Raw genomic sequence first — 18,162 nt, 5'->3', positions numbered from 1 at the left:
TGAAGTGTACAAAACTGAGAAGCATAGAATGGGTAGACAGAATCTTTTTACTCTGGTGGAAATGCGGAAAAACTCGAGGTTGTAGCTTTAAAGTAAAAGAGGAAAAGTTTAAAGGAGATATGCATGACGATTTTTTTAAAGGGTTGTGGTTGCCTGCAACGTGCTGCCAGGGGTGGTGTTGCAGGTGGATACTGTTGGGGCATTTCAGTGACTTTTCGAGAGATACATGGATGTGCAGTGAATAGAGGGATGTGGATCACAGGCACAGGAAGTTAGTTTAACTTGGCTTCATGTTCAGTACAGACATAGTGGGCATTAGGGCCTGTTGCTGTGTTCCATTTCATCAAAACATCTATCAGCCTGCAATCTAAGAAGATACTCCACAATGCCAACACAGACATCGACTTTGATTTGCTCAGTTCCAATATGTCTTGACAAACGTATCCAATTGTTTATTCAGTAAGCTTCTGGCAGATGTCACCTTCAACATTCGAACAAAGTATGCAACTATTTTAAGGATAATTGCCTCTTCTTTCTGCAGGTACTGCACTGAATTATGTACCCGAAATGAAGAAAATGGTTTTATCTTGTAATGGCATTGGTGATGGCTTCAAGGAGACAGCAACACATTTACTGAATGTCACTCAACTCCAAGTGTTTGATATCCACGAGTGTTCGTTGACTGAAGATGATGTTTCTGCTCTGAGTGAGTAAGCATCCAATGAACTGTGGGAACGTAATTCTTGAGGAACAATATGTCCATGGCCAAGGTCCCCAGATAGACTGTGCTAATTGTCAGACTCGGTTTTTGATAAGAAAATCAGATCCCTCCCTACCAGAAGGATGCCTGGATTGGAACTATTGGTTATGATCTTGTATTTTTCCTCAGAGGCAGGGAGGGACAGGGGTGTGGTTGCCTGCAACGTGCTGCCAGGGGTGAGTGTTAAGGATTTTGAACAAATTAATGTTTGCTTTCTATTGTGGATTTATAAATGAAAGGCACAATGTCATCTATACATTTATCTCCCAAACACTTAAATGAACCTTGAATCTCCCACCAACAATGCATGATTGGTCCCTACCTTTCTAAGTGCTGATGAATTCTGCCCCTCAGAATTTTTTTTCCCAATGAATTCCCAGTCTCTGACATAAGACAGACACGTGTAATTAGTTAACTTGTCACAACTATCCTCATTAGAAAAAATAATTGCATTTGCTGTGATCCAGTTTTCTGGCACAGTACACAATAGATGCAGGAGTAGGCCATTCGGCCCTTCGAGCCAGCACCGCCATTCAATGTGATCATGACTGATCATTCACAATCAGTACCCCGTTCCTGCCTTCTCCCCATATCCCCTAACTCCGCTCTCTTTAAGAACCCTATCTAGCTCTCTTGAAAGTATCCAAAGAACCGGCCTCCACCGCCCTCTGAGGCAGAGAATTCCACAGACTCACAACTCTGTGTGAAAAAATGTTTCCTCGTCTCCGTTCTAAATGGCTTACCCCTTATTCTTAAACTGTGGCCCCTGGTTCTGGACTCCCCCCAACATCAGGAACACATTTCCTACCTCTAGCGTGTCCAAACCCCTAATAATCTTATATGTTTCAATAAGATATCCGCCCATCCTTTTAAATTCAAGACTGTACAAGCCCAGCCGCTCCATTCTCTCAGCATATGACAGTTCTGCCATTATATAACATATGACACTCGCCAATGGCCAATCATGATTTAAGTCTGTCAGAGGCCAAGCAACCTCCACCCTTGCCTCCAGTAGCTGCCTGAGGTGCAGCACATTCCAACAACCTCCACCCTTGCTGTGACTTGGGATCTCTGCTTTGACTCGCATCTGCTCATTTGTGGAACAAAATGTTAAACTTGCAAATTTGTTTCTGGTTAGACTCTGCGTGATTGTGAGAAGGGAGGAGGAAGCAAAGTACCTTTAAGCGGATATAGACAAGTGACCAAGAACCTGGTGGCCTTTACTTTGTTTTGCACTAATATTGTTTCATTGTACTTTGTTCATTATGTTATCGAATGAATACTGGGTTTACAAACCTGTTGTGCTGCTGCAAGTATTTCATTGTTCTGTGTTCGGAAATATGATACTTGAATCTTGCATTACAGATTCAAATCAGTGTGGAAAATAATTTCCCCTCTGTGAATCTCTGACCTCTCACCTTTATACCTATGCCCTTGTTTTAAAAAAAAAAAAACCATTATGGACAAGAAACTTTTTAACTGTCTACCCAATTATTCTTCCTGGAGTATATAGTTTTATAGACCTCAATCAGGGCAGCACTGAGTCTAGGGAAAAGGAACCCACCCTCTCCTTAACTGGAATGCTCCAATCTTGTCAACAATCTGACAAATCTCCTCTCTCCAGTGCAGTCATATACTTCCAACAGTGTGGTGACCGGAATTGCACAATTATTGTAGATGTGGCCAAGCCAATGTTTCAAAACCTTTAGCTCGACTAGGTCTTGGGATGATGGGTTTGCTGCACATGGCAAAATGAATTAGATCTGTATTTTGAATAAACAAGGTGACTGAATCTTCACGTCAAAACACGAATTGATAGATTTACAGGTATTAAGGGAATAGAGACATGGATTGATACAGTGTGGAAACAGGCCCTTTGGCCCAACTTGCCCACACTGGGCAATATATCCCAGCTACACTAGTCCCACCTGCCTGTGTTTGATCCATATCCCTCCAAACCTATCCTATCCATGTACCTGTCTACCGGTTTCTCAAACGTTGGGATAGTCCCAGCCTCATCTACCTCCTCTGGCAGCTTGTTCCATACACCCACCACCCTTTGTGTGAAAAAGTTACCCCTCCGATTCTGGTCATCGATTCACCTACTCTGTGCAACTACTCGATCTTATTGAGGATGTGGGACAAATGGCTTTATTCCATATCTTCCATCTAATCTCCAGATAAGACTGTCTGTTTTCTCAAGGATGGACACAAAGTGCTGGAGTAACTCAGTGGGACAGACAGCATCTCTTGAGAGAAGGAATGGGTGACATTTCGAATTGACGTCTTGACCCGAAACGTCACCCGTTCCTTCTTTCCAGAGATGCTGCCTATCCCGCTGATTTACTCTAGCATTTTGTGTCTATATTCGGTTTAAACCAGCATCTGCAGTTCCTTCCTACACATGTTTACTCAAGGTAAAGGATTGAGATGATATTGCTCTTGGCAGGAGAGGCTTTGCAATGATCTCTAGTGGTCTAGTGTCTGGCATTTGCATAAAATAAGCAGGTGGTTCGTCTGGAGGCTTAACTGTTTGTCTTCCAATGTATATGATCGGGTGAAATTGTAAAATTAATCTCCAGTCTAGAACAGCAAGTTGTGAGAGGAAGTCGAGTATTAGGACATAACTCAGCCAAACAAGGAAGTTATTTGATGTTGATCCTCCATCCAGCGGGTTTCCTGTGATTTTACTTCGGAGTCACGTGAGGGACTCCATGAAAGAAACCCGCTTACGACGCATGCGTGTCATATCGCATACACGCATTGAAGGAGTCAGAAGTGGGAGACGACGTCTCCCTAGAGAGAAAGGCAAAGAAGCAGGTAAGAGACTGCAAAATTTTTCCACTTACCTTGCAGGTAGGAAATACAAGAAGCTGCAGGAGCTGGAGGGAGACTGTAGAAATGTTGCAGCCAGAACCAGCCAGCAGCAGCCGTTAGCGCGAACCCTCTGGAGGGGATTCCCAAACGGCTATTTTTAGCACAGAACAGCTGTGCCCGACGTTGCTCCCCGCACCGGCAAGACACTGCTGCCGGGCGGGAAACGAAGCTACACGGCCCGGGGAGTTTCTAGACCAAGTCGGGTCTATTTTTAGACGCAGTTGTTCGGCGCTCCGCAGCTGATTAAAGCAGCTGCACCACCCGGGGAGAGAGAGAGCTGACATCGGGAACAGCAGCCCATGGACCTGCGCTACGGGGTCTGTGGGGCTGCGGGAGGAAGGACGTTCCTCCGAAAACGGCAGGCTGAAAACCAGTACAGGTAAGAACAAATTTCCCTTACCTTTTTTGGTGCTTTTTCCAGAGTGCTTGCTGTATTTCTGAAGAGACTGGTGTGTTGCTGAACAGCAGGGAGCCACCTAAGGAAGGCAGGCCACAGCCACAGGTCGTTACTGGTGGGATGCTGAACAGCAGGGAGCCAGCTACTGATGTCAGTATAGAGCTGAAGGGCTGTTGTTTAATGACCAGCAGCAGCCAGCTATAAATGTCGGCACCAGCATCTCCCAGATGGGAGCGAGTGCCAAACTTCACCCTAAATGGGTAGAGGTGCCCGTGAGGACCAGGACCATGGGGAACGGTCCAGTGCCCGTAGGCATGGGGACGGGCTGTGGGATATACCGCGTGCGACTAGTGCCCGAGAGCACCAAGGTCGGCAGGAGCGGTCCCATATATTAAGCACCCGCGACGACGAGTGCCCGAGAGCATGTAAGTCGGCTGGAGCGGTTTGCTGGAGTAAAATTCTCCATATTGGCAGGCTCCGGGATTGGAGGTAGCCACAGTGGGCAAATAATAATATAAGTCCCACAGCAGTTTCCCATATGGGCTGCATGAAATGTCGGACGCCTCTTAGGAGGGTATGGAAGGTCTGACGGGGTAAAGCCTGAGCAGGTGATGGAGCCACTGTCCCCTATTGAAGGGGGGGAAAACAACCTGCCAAACATGATGAGCAGTACTGCCAGCAGAACTCACGGAGAATGATTGCGAGAGGATGGCTGTGAGTATTGAAGGACTGTGTGTCCACCCATCAACTTCAAGCTAATATTTTGCTGAAGTATTGGCAAGGCTTCTATACCCCGGAATATTGTGGTGCTCTTAATGTAGCCATTGTCACAGGTGCATTTGCAGACATGTTGGGAAGGCCGTTAGGAGTTGGGAAAATCCGTAATACTCTGAAAGGTCTCATGGCGGGCATAACAGCTTTGGCCCGCATGTTAAATAAGGTGTACAATATTAGTGACCACAAGGATGCCATTAGCACTATTTTTTTTGGAATGTGCAGTTTGAAGGGCCATTAAGCCAGCTCTAGACCCTAGTTCGCTATACTATGTAAGCAAAGGGCTATACACCCCGTTATTTGGGGGGGGAGACCTGTCTAAACAGGTAAAGAATTGGCGAGGAGGCTTCACTTTGGGGCTGATTAAAGCATCCAAAGGTTATCTGGGGAAGACATCAACCTCATGTGCATCCTAAGAGAGGTAGTGTTTTTGTATTATACTACAAAGAATTGGGCAGAGGTACCCAGCAGCAGCGTCCTGTTTAGGGTTTGGGCCGGGGCGACCACTGTGGAAGATGCATAAGTAACATTAACCATTAGGCTCTCCACAACCGCATATGAAACCAAGAAAAATAACTTGGTTACCACCAATACCATGGAGGTAGGTGAATTTGGGGCTCCAGCATTAATAGGGAGCACGGAAGTTGGAGGGATATTGCAACTTCATGTTGAAGCGTGGTGTAATATATCTATGGACAGATATATCCTTAGCAGTTTTAAGGGATATCTGATAGAGTTTCTACACAAACAAAACCCTCCAGTACAACATATACCGGACAGATATACATGCTGGTAATGGAATAAACCAAACCTGAACAACAGGATTTGTCTAAAATATCTTTATTAGAAATAAGAAAGATGGGGGTTGCCGTATTATTATGGATTATCAATACTTCACAATGTTGTGCAATATATTCATTTTAAAAATGGATATTTTTAGCAGTGCTAAAGACTTAGTGTTCAGCAGGCTACTGTATGGCAAGTATTAATCTTTAAGATCCTTGCTACTCAATATCCAACAGGGGGAAATATTTTAAACCAGCGTTGGGACTGCTGCAACACCAAAATCATAGAGTAATGGTATAGTTGGATGATATCCTTATTGTGGGAATAACTTATGAATCGGCATGTTAGCCAGTGGTTGCCACTATACAATTGTTTGAACAGCTGGGATTCATTATCCATCCACTTAAGTCAAAATTGACACCATTAACACATTTAATATGTTAATGACTTTACTAATATGGAAAGCCACAGAGTTTTATGGGTGCATATATTATAGAGGTCATTTATTTTGGCCAATGGGAAAAATGATAGAAGCTATAAAAGAATTACAATGTGGGGGAACACAATGTTAAGTATTGCTCCAAACCCAATAGTTATTCACAACCCGTCTGTGCTATTACAAACAGACGCCAGTGCAATTGGTTATGGTACAACTGATACCATCTCGAGCTATGGGGGAGATGGAATATATAAGAAGCTAACCTACATAACACTAAGGGTTAGAAATGTTAAGTGCATTTCATGGGCAAAAAGCTTATTGCTCAGGAATGAAACTGCAGCATGCTAGATGGTAGATAGATAATACCTCGGTGATGGCATATTTAAGTCATATGGGTGGAAAGATATCACCAGCTTGTGATGAATTGGCAAATTAAAGTTGGGAATGGTGTGTCCAAAGGAATATTTGGTTATGGGCTACATATCTACCAGGGATACTAAATCAGTGGCAGACACCAGGCCACGAAAAATTATTGGAAGTACTAAATGGATGTTGGATAGATGGTATTTGCTAAAATCAGTAAAGTAGGTAAGGCCGGATATTAGAATTGCATCCGGGGTTAAATCACCAGTTACCGAGGTATGTATCATTGATACCAGATCCTGAGGCAGAAGCTACAGATGCTGTTTTTCACTGCACTACGGGAGGGGTTTCCATTTATGTATTACCTCCTTGTCTAGTTATAAATTTGGGGTACGAAGGGACATTCAACAGGAATCGGCATTGGGGATGTCTTAGTACCTGATTGGCTTACCCAACTATGGTTTTCCCGGGGTACAGGACATGGTGCTGGAACTATGTATAACGATAGCCGTAGTCCTAAGTTGCTGGTGCATCCAGTAACTGAGGATAGCTATCCATGTCATAGAAAATATTGATTTAGTAGGTTGTAGACTCTATAACACCGCTATGGGACATGGGGCTATCGATAGAACTGTGGACATGATCACAGCAGCACGAAGAAGGTCTACTCTATAACAGTATTTAGGTCCTATTAAAATGGACTAATTACTGCCATGGTAACTTTCTGGACCACAGAAATAAGGATGTTCCGGGGGTGCTACAGTTGCTTACCAGCCTGCAATATCGAGGACTGTGTTTCAGCACTGTGAATAATGCCGAAAGTGCATTGTCAAGTTATTAATGGCAAGAAACAGTAACATAACTATATTTGGAATGTAAGTGTGGCTTTGATCTTGCTAAGGAATTGGTCGCCGGCTACAGCATTAAATCTGGATAACTAACTAGAAATGGTAATGCTGATAGCGCTAGTCACAGTGTATAAGCTCCAGTTATTGCTAAAAGTAAGACTGGATGGCTTCACTATTGTGGCATGAAGATTGAGGTTTGTGATCCAGGACCGTATTATTAAACAAAATAGGCCAGGATTAGCGGGGCAGGTCATAGAATTGATGGCCTACCCGGAGGACAATGCCTCTGTATAATAAAGTACGGTTTTGTTATACAGTAAGAAAAAAGGCTATCAGAGGCAAGGAATTGGCGTTTAATCAGCTTTAAGATACTGTACCATTGAGTGTAACTCATATCCCATATTTCTGCCACCGCGAAATGGTCTGATAGGCGGGAGTGGACAATAACATATTTAATTTTCACCCCACCAGGGCTGCAGCTACATCTGCAGCAAAACGCCTTGATGTATCCATGGGCCAAATCATCAGGATTGCAGGATGGTTGTTGGAGAATACGTTTCAGAAATGTTAACAAACCAGTTAGCAGTATGGGAACGTCTTTTCGGGGACCAATTTTAAGTTCTGTATGATAATTTATCCCTGAAGAATACAGGGTTATGATTTCAATTAATTCGATATTATTTATCATTTCCATTAAATAATTGGTATGAATGCTTTGAATATAATTAACAATTTCTCTCTAACTACCAAGGCAGTTGTGAAGCATGGACTCGTTTCCACGGCATGAGGTCACAGAGCTTTGAAATCTTTCATGGAGTCCCTCACGTGACTCCGAAGTAAAATAGTAAGATTAAACGAGAACTTACCAGTTTGAAGTTTGATCTGTATTTTATGAGGAGGAACGTTGAGGGAATACATGCCCTCCGCTCCCACCCTCATAGGGTCAAATCTTGAGCTGGTATCTCTTTGATAATCTTGCTATTTTAGGTCAATATAGGGTATCTGTGACCTCACACCGCTGCTTTGAAGGATGACACGCATGCGTCGTAAGCGGGTTTCTTTCATGTATTCCCTCAACGTTCCTCCTCATAAAATACAGATCAAACTTCAAACTGGTAAGTTCTCGTTTAATCTTACTATTATGCTGCCTATAGGATTTGTTTTGGATTGTCCTGACAAAGCAGAAGTTATTAATTAAATATAATTATTGTTGTCTATTCTTGCAGCACAAATAATTCCCTTACTGAAGAATCTGCAAGTGTTGAATTTAGCACTGAATAAGAACATCGGACAAACTGTGAAGCATTTGATTGCACGGATTCGTTTTTTACCAAAATTCAGAAATCTTAATGCCAGCAGTTGTAATCTAACCAAAGAATCCATTGTGGAATTAGGTGAGAATTGTGCTGTCTTTGATTTTGTCATCAGCTGCTTTTTCCAAACATTTATGTTACAAGCGCAATGTTGCATTTTGTAATCTTGCTATGTTTGTGAATGGCTCCATTACTTCAGGATGTGCATGTCCTCAAAGGCCACCATTTCCTGTCGCCAAACTGACTGCCGCAGTCCTTCTGGCCAAAGAACTCCAGTGATCGCTGGGAGTTCCCGGGATTTCCATCTGAATTATTTCCGAATTTGCAGCAAGTTTCATCTAGGACTTGCAGACCGCTTCGATCCACCAGCGTGGCTGTCTGGCTGTCACGGGTGGCTACCCTGTTCAATGCTGAGCCTCATCCTCAAGCTTTATTCATGTAATTAGTATTTTGATATGTTTGAAATATTTGAATAATGTCTCTGATGTTTCAACAGCTTAATTGAATTTAAAAGCATCAAACTGTTAGATTCTGTAGTTCAATTGATTGGATAGGACGTATGAGGTCTAGCAATGCATAAGAGGAACCAAAAGACAAATCATTTAGTCAATGGAGAGAGACCACAAATAGTTCAGGGGATCAACGTGTTTGAGTGCCTATATCACAGCATTTTAGTAGGCAGGTTCAGCAAGCACTTGAGAAGGCAAATAGCATGTTTTTGGTTCCTTTATCTAAAGAAGGATAGATGTGATATGTTTTCACGAGTGGGATAGTCACAAACACGAGGATAGGCCACAAAATAAGGGGCCAGTCATTTAATGCTGAGATACATAGAAAGGTCTTCCCTGGGGGTGGTGAATCTCTGGAACTCTCTCATCCCAACAGCGGAGGACAGATCATTACCTATGTTTGAGGTGGAGATTGATATTTGAAAGATCAAGGAATTGAAGGTTATGGGGAAATGGTAGAGGAGTTGAGGCTAGGATAGATCAGCATGGTTATATTGTATGGTGGGGCAGTTCACTGTGTCCCTGTATGTGGAGGCAGCCACATCCGCTGCAAAGCTGCTTGAAATCCAGTTGCACCTTTGCATCAGGTTTAGGTTTGTTATTGTCATGTGTACCAAGGTACAGTAGAAATTAGTTTTGCTTGCTATTCAATCAGATCAGACAATACTATTCATAAATACAATCATGTCAAACTCAAGTAAAAGGAACAAGGGAGGAGATACAGAGTGCTGAATATAGTTTTCAAGGTCATAGTGTTTCAGAGACAAAGTCCAATGTCTGCAATAGGCTAGAGGTGACCATTCAAAGGCCTGAGAACAGAGAGCAAGAAGTTCTTCCTGAGTCTGGTGTGCAGTTTCAAGCTTCTGTACTTCCAGCTGGACAGAAGAGGGAATGAAGGAGTGGGGAAGGTCTTTGATCATGTTGGTTGATTTTTGAGGCATCATAAAGTGTTGATGGAGTGAATGATGGGGAGTCTGGTCTGTGTGATGGATTGGGCAACATCTGCAACTCTCTGCAATTGTTTGTGGTCTTAGGCAGAGCTGTTCCCTGCTGTGTGGACCTGGACCCCTTCCTGCTGTAACGTTGCAAAGTGTTGGCCTCTGGGATGAGTCCAGGCCTCGAGTATGGTCCAATGTGACCTGACATGGTTCAACTGGTAGACAAAAATGCTGGAGAAACTCAGCGGGTGAGGCAGCATTTATGGAGCGAAGGAAATAGGCAACGTTTCAGGTCGAGACACATCCGAAGAAGGGTTTCAACCTGAAACGTTGCCTATTTCCTTCGCTCCATAGATGCTGCCTCACCCACTGAGTTTCTCCAGCATTTTTGTCTACCTTTGATTTTCCAGCATCTGCAGTTCCTTCTTGAACAATGTTCAACTGGTTTCTGCACACTCAGTTCCACCTGACTTTAGATTAACGGGAAGCTTATTAACGGTTTCAAATTTTATAATCTTACAGCTGACACCCTCCCACACTTGACAGAGCTGGAGACCTTGAACTTGTCTTGGAATAAAAGCCTCGGTGGAAATCTGGGAGAACTTCTCCAGATGTTGCAAAATGAGACTCGCCTCCGGGTGCTGAAACTGTGCAGCTGCAACCTGACCGGCCACGACATGGCAGCTCTCGGTAATCTCACAATTAGTTAATCTGAGTAAATTAAAATGAGTCAAAGTGCAGGCATAATGGACCCCATTATATTGTGGTTTCAAATATACTAACTCTACGCAAAGTATGTATTTTTATTCCAGGGTCATGGGGACCTAGGAATATTCCCAACACAATATAATAGATAAGTCATAGAATCATATGGCACAGAAAAAGGCTCCTCAGCCCAACTCTTCCCTGCCAAACAAGGTGCCGACCAATATTCATCTCAATTGTCTGTAAAGTTTTCCTATCCACGTATCTATCTAAATGTCTTTTAAACCTTGATAAGCAATTTGCCTCTACAGCCTCTTCTGGCTGCTCGTTCCATATATGCACCAGCCTCTGCATGAAGAAATTGCCCCTTGGGTCTCTTAACCTTTCCCCTCACCTTAAACCTGTGTCCATCCAGTTCTGGTCCCCTCTATCCTGGGAAGAAAGTCTTCTTGTCTATACCTCTCATGATTTTATATACTTCTATGAGGTCATCCCTCATCTTCCTACGCTCCAGGCTAGAAGTCCCAACTTATCCAGTCTCTCCTTGTGACTCAAGCCCTCAGATCCTAGTCGCAAACTGGTGAATCTTTTCTGCACCCTTTGCATCTTAATGAGATACCTTCCTAGAGTAAGACAACCAGATTAGTTTAGTTTAAAGATACAGCTTGGAAACAGGCCCTTCAGCCCACTGAATCCACACTGACAACATTAGTTCAAATTAGTTTAATGTTATCCCCACTTTTTTCATCCACTCCCGACATACTAGGACCAATTAGGATACAAACCCATCTTTGAGATGTAGGAGGTAACAGGAATTACACAGCGTGACAGGGAGAACATGCAAACTCTACGTGGACAACACTCAAGGTCAGGATCAAACCCGGGTCTCTTGTGCTGCAAGGCAGTGGCCCTAACTGCTGTGCCACCCCTGCAATCTGCAGACTACACCAAATGTGGTCTCACCAAATCTTGTAAACTGTAAGATGACATCCCAACTCCTGTACCCAATACCACAACGATCAAGGAAAGTGTGCTAAATGTCATCTTCAGTATCCTGTCTATTTGTGTTGTTATTTTGTAGAACGATGCTCCTCTACCCTTGTTTTTTCTGTTCCACAGCATTCGCCAGGGCCTTGCCTTCACTGTATATGTTCTGCTATGGTTTAACTTCCCAAACTTTCACTTGTCCATGTTGCATTCGGTCTGCCACTTGGCCTACTTTCCCAGTTGATCTAGATCTCTAGGGGAAAATCCCTCTGAGAACATCTGTACCAAGGCGAGAATCAGTAGATTTTGGGAAAGGATTGGCAGTCTGTTTAAACTGCTTGCATATGTGTTGGGTACTTATAACATACTTGTCGATGTACTTGCTCAATGCTTATATTGAGGTTGCAGTATTATTTAACCTTGTGTGGGAGAGAAATAAAGTTGGCATTTCTGTGTACAGTATTTAATTGAAACTGGGAAAAGTTGGAAAGAAAGCATTAGTCTGAGGAAGGGTCTTGACCTTAAACAATATCTACTCATAGTTGGGTAAGCTTCAAGGTAGTAATTGAAAAAAGATAAAGCTAGTCCTCGAGTTGGAGGGGCCAAAACTGGGACAAGGTGGATTTCAGTAGGTTTATGGGCCAAATTACACAAATTGAACCAGGTCAGATAGATTTCTTAGTCACCATGAATGATTTGGTCGTAAGGGCCTGTTTCTTAGATGTCTAACGGATTAAATTGGTTGGTGCAGTCAGTGTGAGCCAAAGGGCCTGTTACTGTCTGTACTAAAACAGTGCTTAGGTTTAGGATTGGGGTAAGGATTGGGGCAAGGAGGTTAGAAGGGATCAAAGGATGGTTGAAATCGGGAACATTGTTTGAGAGGTGGTTTCTGTAGAAATTTTTAATTTAGATTTCAGTTGCCCTCGTCGTAATTATGCTGTTTTCCAAACATGTCACAATCCTCGACTATTTCCAAATTCATATGCTTTTTCCTTCAATTTGATGCCATCGTCCTTATTTTGCCACAGATAGTGTAGGTATGTTACATAACCTACCTGAATCGTCGATGAGAATCTGCCCCCAGGCCGTGTGTGTGATTTTGGCGCTGTTTAGAGGGGGCGGGTTTAAAACCTTATTTTTACATTAAAAGAGGCTTCTTAAATACCTTGTATATAAAGTTTTCTATAGCGAATAGTTCATTTTAGGCTCTTTATATCCCGCAGTATTTTTGAGGGCACAAATCCACTGCAATGTGAACGTTCTAAACCAGCGCGTTCACAGGAACCCACTAGAAAGCCGATTTAAATTTACTTTAATTTACAGCAATTGAACACTAAATTCCTTCCATTTGGCCTATAAATTGATGTAAATGAGATTTTAAAATCATGTTTTATTGTGAATTATTTGTGAATATTATTTGGACACTTAGGCTATTTAAAAACGTTAATCATTTATTAAGAAATGGATAGATGTTTAGATCTAGTAATTGAAGTTTGAAATTAGCTACAATTGGGTAACTAACTAATTATATGCTTTAATTTCAGGTACTCCAAGTAAGATTATTTTATATTTGTTTCAGAATGGTTCAATCTATGATAACTGAAAATTTCATTCAGTTCTCTTAATTTTTAAAAAGGTTATGGGCTTTTGACTGTCCTCGATCACAGCTTTTTTGTTATGTCCATAGAAAATCAATAGGGAACAAGATGCTAATTTCCGGGTATGAAAATGGCCATAACTTTTTTATTACTTGAGATATGAAAGTGAATTAGGTGTCAAATTAAACTTATTGATATGCTTTATCTGATGGGATAAATTGCGGACTTGATTTTTTAAATCTCAAAATGTTGTAACATTGCTAGATAGTGCACCTTTCACTTTCTTTTTCATCAAGCCATATCTTTGCATTTAAGAGCTATCTTCTTAAATGTCTGTCATTACTGGTTTGCAGCGGGACGAGTCACTGAAATGTGTGCCATGCAGTGGATTGCTAATTCTAGTGGGGTTGGGATTGCTGTGAGACTTTGCTGCTTTTACCTTTGGGCCCAGCTGGGCTGCAGACTGTTATGTCTCTGTGGGGGAGAGGGGAAATGGGAAGTTTGAACTGCAGCTTTACCACATGGGACAAAAAAAGATCAAAGATCTGACTCCAGCCTTTGCTCTCTCTTCAGCGTCCATCTCAAGTGCTGGATTTCTATCGAGCCTCGAAATGCTGCATTTAACGTACAATAACACAGTCGATGACCAATCGTGGATGATGTTTTTGCAGGAAATAAATGGACTGAAGTTGCTGTCTGAACTGGACATTGGCCTTATGCCTCTGAGCCATCGAGTATGCAGCCTCTGGCTGACGGATCTGTTGCATGCTCTGTCTCGGTTTCCCTCGCTCGTGGAGTTGGGGATGCACCACTGGGTCATCACTGCCTCCCAACGTGAACGTCTGGATACTTACAACAAGAACAATCATCGGAATATCCATTTTACCTATTAGTATGTCAGCTTTTGTTGAAAAACATTGAAAGATGAAGCACTAAACGTAGAACACATATAAAGCACAAGTAATTTATGAATTGGCCCGGTCATTATAATACAATCAAACTCTGGGTAAACCTTCACGTCAATTCCTTCTGATGCATTCTTATATCGTGTTCTTCCAAAGGTCGGCTATGTACTTGGTTAACGAGGCTGTATATGAAATATTTGCACGGTGATACTTGGTAAAAGGATAACTGTACAGGTTGCAAATACTGACAGTGACGTCTGGATGAGGTGAGGGCACTTGATGTGACTGTTGTGAAATGGTCTCTGAGGCTGGAGAGTATGCAGTGCTTCCAAAAGGTCATTTGCTTTATCACTGCTGTCATTGTCAAGATAGCTATATATAATTTGCATTAAAAATCCTTGGTGTAGTAATATGGCTTATGGTTTTGAGTCTATTCATTTAGTTTGCATAATCTGGGGCTCTAACTAACAATAATTGTCCTTTTTATGCATCTATATTAAATCAAAGTGAATTTTGACTACTGCCAGAAAAACACTCCCTTCCTGGTTTTCTTCCCTAAGATTAAATCCAGAGCAGCCCCCACCCTCATACTATCTTGCTGCATCCTGGCTGAACACATTCTCCACAACGTGATATAACAATCTATCCCAGTTAATATTAGTTATTGAGTTGTGCAGAAACGGGCTCTTGGGCCCCAGTGTCTACGCTGACCTTTTAGCCCATCAACATTTACCTGCACCAGATCTCTTTGCTTCTTCCTTGCCTATTGCCTATATAGACCTGGTTTGTCTAAATGCCTCTTGGGAAGAGTGATTTGTATCTGATTCCGTCACCTCTGGCAGTGAGTTCCAAATATCATTGAAGTGGATAGTTTTTCTGTTTTTTTAGAGAAAGGAACCAGAGTGCATATCCCATGCCTCATAGGTAACTGAGTATAGAAGCTGGGATGTAATGTTAAAATTGTACAAGGCATTGGTGAGACCAAATCTGGAGTATGGTGTACAATTTTGGTCGCCCAATTATAGGAAGGATGTCAACAAAATAGAGAGAGTACAGAGGAGATTTACTAGAATGTTGCCTGGGTCTCAACAACTAAGTTACAGAGATAGGTTGAATAAGTTAGGTCTTTATTCTCTGGAGCGCAGAAGGTTAAGGGGGACTTGATAGAGGTCTTTAAAATGATGAGAGGGATAGACAGAGTTGATGTGGACAAGCTTTTCCCTTTGAGAATAGGGAAGATTCAAACAAGAGATCATGACTTCAGAATTAAGGGACAGAAGTTTAGGGGTAATATGAGGGGGAACTTCTTTACTCAGAGAGTGGTAGCGGTGTGGAATGAGCTTCCAGTGGAAGTGGTGGAGGCAGGTTCATTGGTATCATTTAAAAATAAATTGGATAGGCATATGGATGAGAAGGGAATGGAGGGTTATGGTATGAGTGCAGGCAGGTGGGACTAAGGGGAAAAAAAAGTTGTTCGGCACAGACTTGTAGGGCCGAGATGGCCTGTTTCCGTGCTGTAATTGTTATATGGTTATATCAACCACTCATTTGGAGCGATGGGGAGAAGCTTATTCCTCTGTACCCTTTAGAACTCCTTCATCTGACCTTAAACCTATATCCTGTTTTTTTTTTAAATTGAAAAAGCAAATTGAAATGTCCACTTTTACTCTAGAAGTGTTATTACACATTCGGACTTTTCATAGAGATTTGCTTTTCTGTATACCTCAGTTTGAAAATTGTTTATCATTTCTTTGTTTCTTTAATCAACTCTCTTCTTCACCTTTCCTGTATCCTATCCTAACTATGTTAAGCTGCTAGTCCTGCCCTGAAGCCAAGTTTCCATTGACTCATATGAGAGTGTCATTTCCTGGCACTTATAGTAGGTATGTTACAAAACCTACCTGAATCGTCGATGAGAATCTGCCCCCAGGCCGTGTGTGTGATTTTGGCGCTGTTTAGAGGGGGCGGGTTTAAAACGCGATTTTTACTAGGCTGTTGCAATCGAAAATGTTCAGCCTAGTAAATCATTAACGGAAAATCGCTGAAAGACCCCGTCGCAAAAGGTATTATTAGTTGTTATGGCCTTGTATAATAGTTATAGTAGTTTAAAAACCACTCTCTCAACCCGCGACCTCTCGCAGCCCCAGAGTTTCATAAAGCAAACAATTAAAGGTATGTACCTTATTTTTACATTGAAAGGGGCTTCTTAAATACCCTGTATATAAAGTTTTCTATAGCGAATAGTTCATTTTGGGCTCTTTATATCCCGCAGTATTTTTGAGGGCACAAATCCACTGCAATGTGAACGTTCTAAACCAGCGCGTTCACAGGAACCCACTAGAAAGCCGATTTAAATTGACTTTAATTTACAGCAATTGAACACTAAATTCCTTCCATTTGGCCTATAAATTGATGTAAATGAGATTTAAAAATCATGTTTTATTGTGAATTATTTGTGAATATTATTTGGACACTTAGGCTATTTAAAAATGTTAATCATTTATTAAGAAATGGATAGATGTTTAGATCTAGTAATTGAAGTTTGAAATTAGCTACAATTGGGTAACTAACTAATTATATGCTTTAATTTCAGGTCCTCCAAGTAAGATTATTTTATATTTGTTTCAGAATGGTTCAATCTATGATAACTGAAAATTTCATTCAGTTCTCTTAATTTTTAAGAAGGTTATGGGCTTTTGACTGTCCTCGATCACAGCTTTTTTGTTATGTCCATAGAAAATCAATAGGGAACAAGATGCTAATTTCCGGGTATGAAAATGGCCATAACCTTTTTATTACTTGAGATATGAAAGTGAATTAGGTGTCAAATTAAACTTATTGTTATGCTTTATCTGATGGGATAAATTGTAGACTTGATTTTTAAAATCTCAAAATTTTGTAACATTGCTACTTATAGGGCTTGACATTTATCAGCCCATGCCTACAAACAAACAGACAGAGTAGCCATTCAGCTCCTCGTGCCTGATCTATTTTTCACAAGGATCGTGGCTAATCATTTAACTTAAGGGCCTGTCCCACGAGCATGCGACTGCATGTGGCAAGCGCGACCAAACCAGAAGCAAGGGCCGTGCGGAGGTCGAGTGAGTGACATGAAGTTCGAGCGAAGTCTGCGCGTGACGTACGGCGTCGAGGTGGCTGCGGGCCAGCAGGCCGTTTCCGCGCGGAATTTTTGAACACGGTCAGTATTTCGGAACCCCGCGCGATGTCGGGACCAGCTCCGCACAACTCCAAACGGCTCCGGCGATCGAAGTGGGACCGGCCCTGCGAGGCGTTACGGCTCAAGCAACCACGTTAGGTCGCGCTTGCCGCATGGAGTCGCATGCTCGTGGGACAAGCCCTTTAGGTCGCGTTTGCCTCATGGAGTCGCATGCTCGTGGGGCAGGCCCTTTAGTGCTAATTCCCTTGGCCAACGTTGATTCCTTTACGGCAGCAAGGTGGCATAGCGGTAGAACTACTGCCTTACAGCGCCAGTGACCTGGGTTAATCCAGACTACGGGTGCTGTCTGTACGGAGTTTGTACGTTCTCCCAGTGACATGCGAGGGTTTTCTCTGAGATCTTCGGTTTCCACCTACATTCCAAAGACGTACAGATTTATAGGTTAACTGGCTTGGAAAAATGTAAATTGCCCCTAGTGTGTGTAGGATAGTGCTAGTGTACAGGGATAACTAGTCAGTACAGACTCGTTGGACCAAAGAAGGTCTTGTAAAATGCAGGCATGCACACTTTTCTGAGACGTTGAAAGTAATGTAATTGGCGAGTGAATGCAGCTGAAGTGGCCCCGCCACACTGCTCTGAGGAACCCTGCTGTCAATGGGCCAAGATGCATCCAGGTAGTTTTGATGATTGTCACTGGGCATCTGAGCGGGACACTGGTGACGACATTACAAATAACTTCTGCTTATGCCTCATGAAAATGAAAATAACTTCTGCTTATGCCTCAT

General features: G+C 42.4%; 1 protein-coding gene across 3 annotated transcripts in view; it reads left to right on the top strand.

The window, feature by feature from the left end:
* Positions 1-14,614, top strand: part of lrrc31 (leucine rich repeat containing 31) — a 44,779-nt gene extending 30,165 nt beyond the window's left edge. For all 3 annotated transcript variants that reach the window (XM_055645353.1, XM_055645354.1, XM_055645355.1), the window contains 4 exons: positions 542-706; positions 8,471-8,638; positions 10,527-10,694; positions 13,868-14,614. In XM_055645353.1, coding sequence (XP_055501328.1) covers positions 542-706; positions 8,471-8,638; positions 10,527-10,694; positions 13,868-14,187 — 821 coding nt within the window. In that variant the 3' untranslated portion in view covers positions 14,188-14,614. The remainder of the gene's footprint in view (positions 1-541; positions 707-8,470; positions 8,639-10,526; positions 10,695-13,867) is intronic.
* Positions 14,615-18,162: the final 3,548 nt, after the last annotated feature.

This window comes from Leucoraja erinacea, chromosome 14 (genome assembly GCF_028641065.1).
Source record: "Leucoraja erinacea ecotype New England chromosome 14, Leri_hhj_1, whole genome shotgun sequence".
NCBI lineage: Eukaryota > Metazoa > Chordata > Chondrichthyes > Rajiformes > Rajidae > Leucoraja > Leucoraja erinaceus.
Note: the sequence above shows the minus strand (reverse complement) of the source record. Positions and strands in the feature narration are given on the sequence as shown.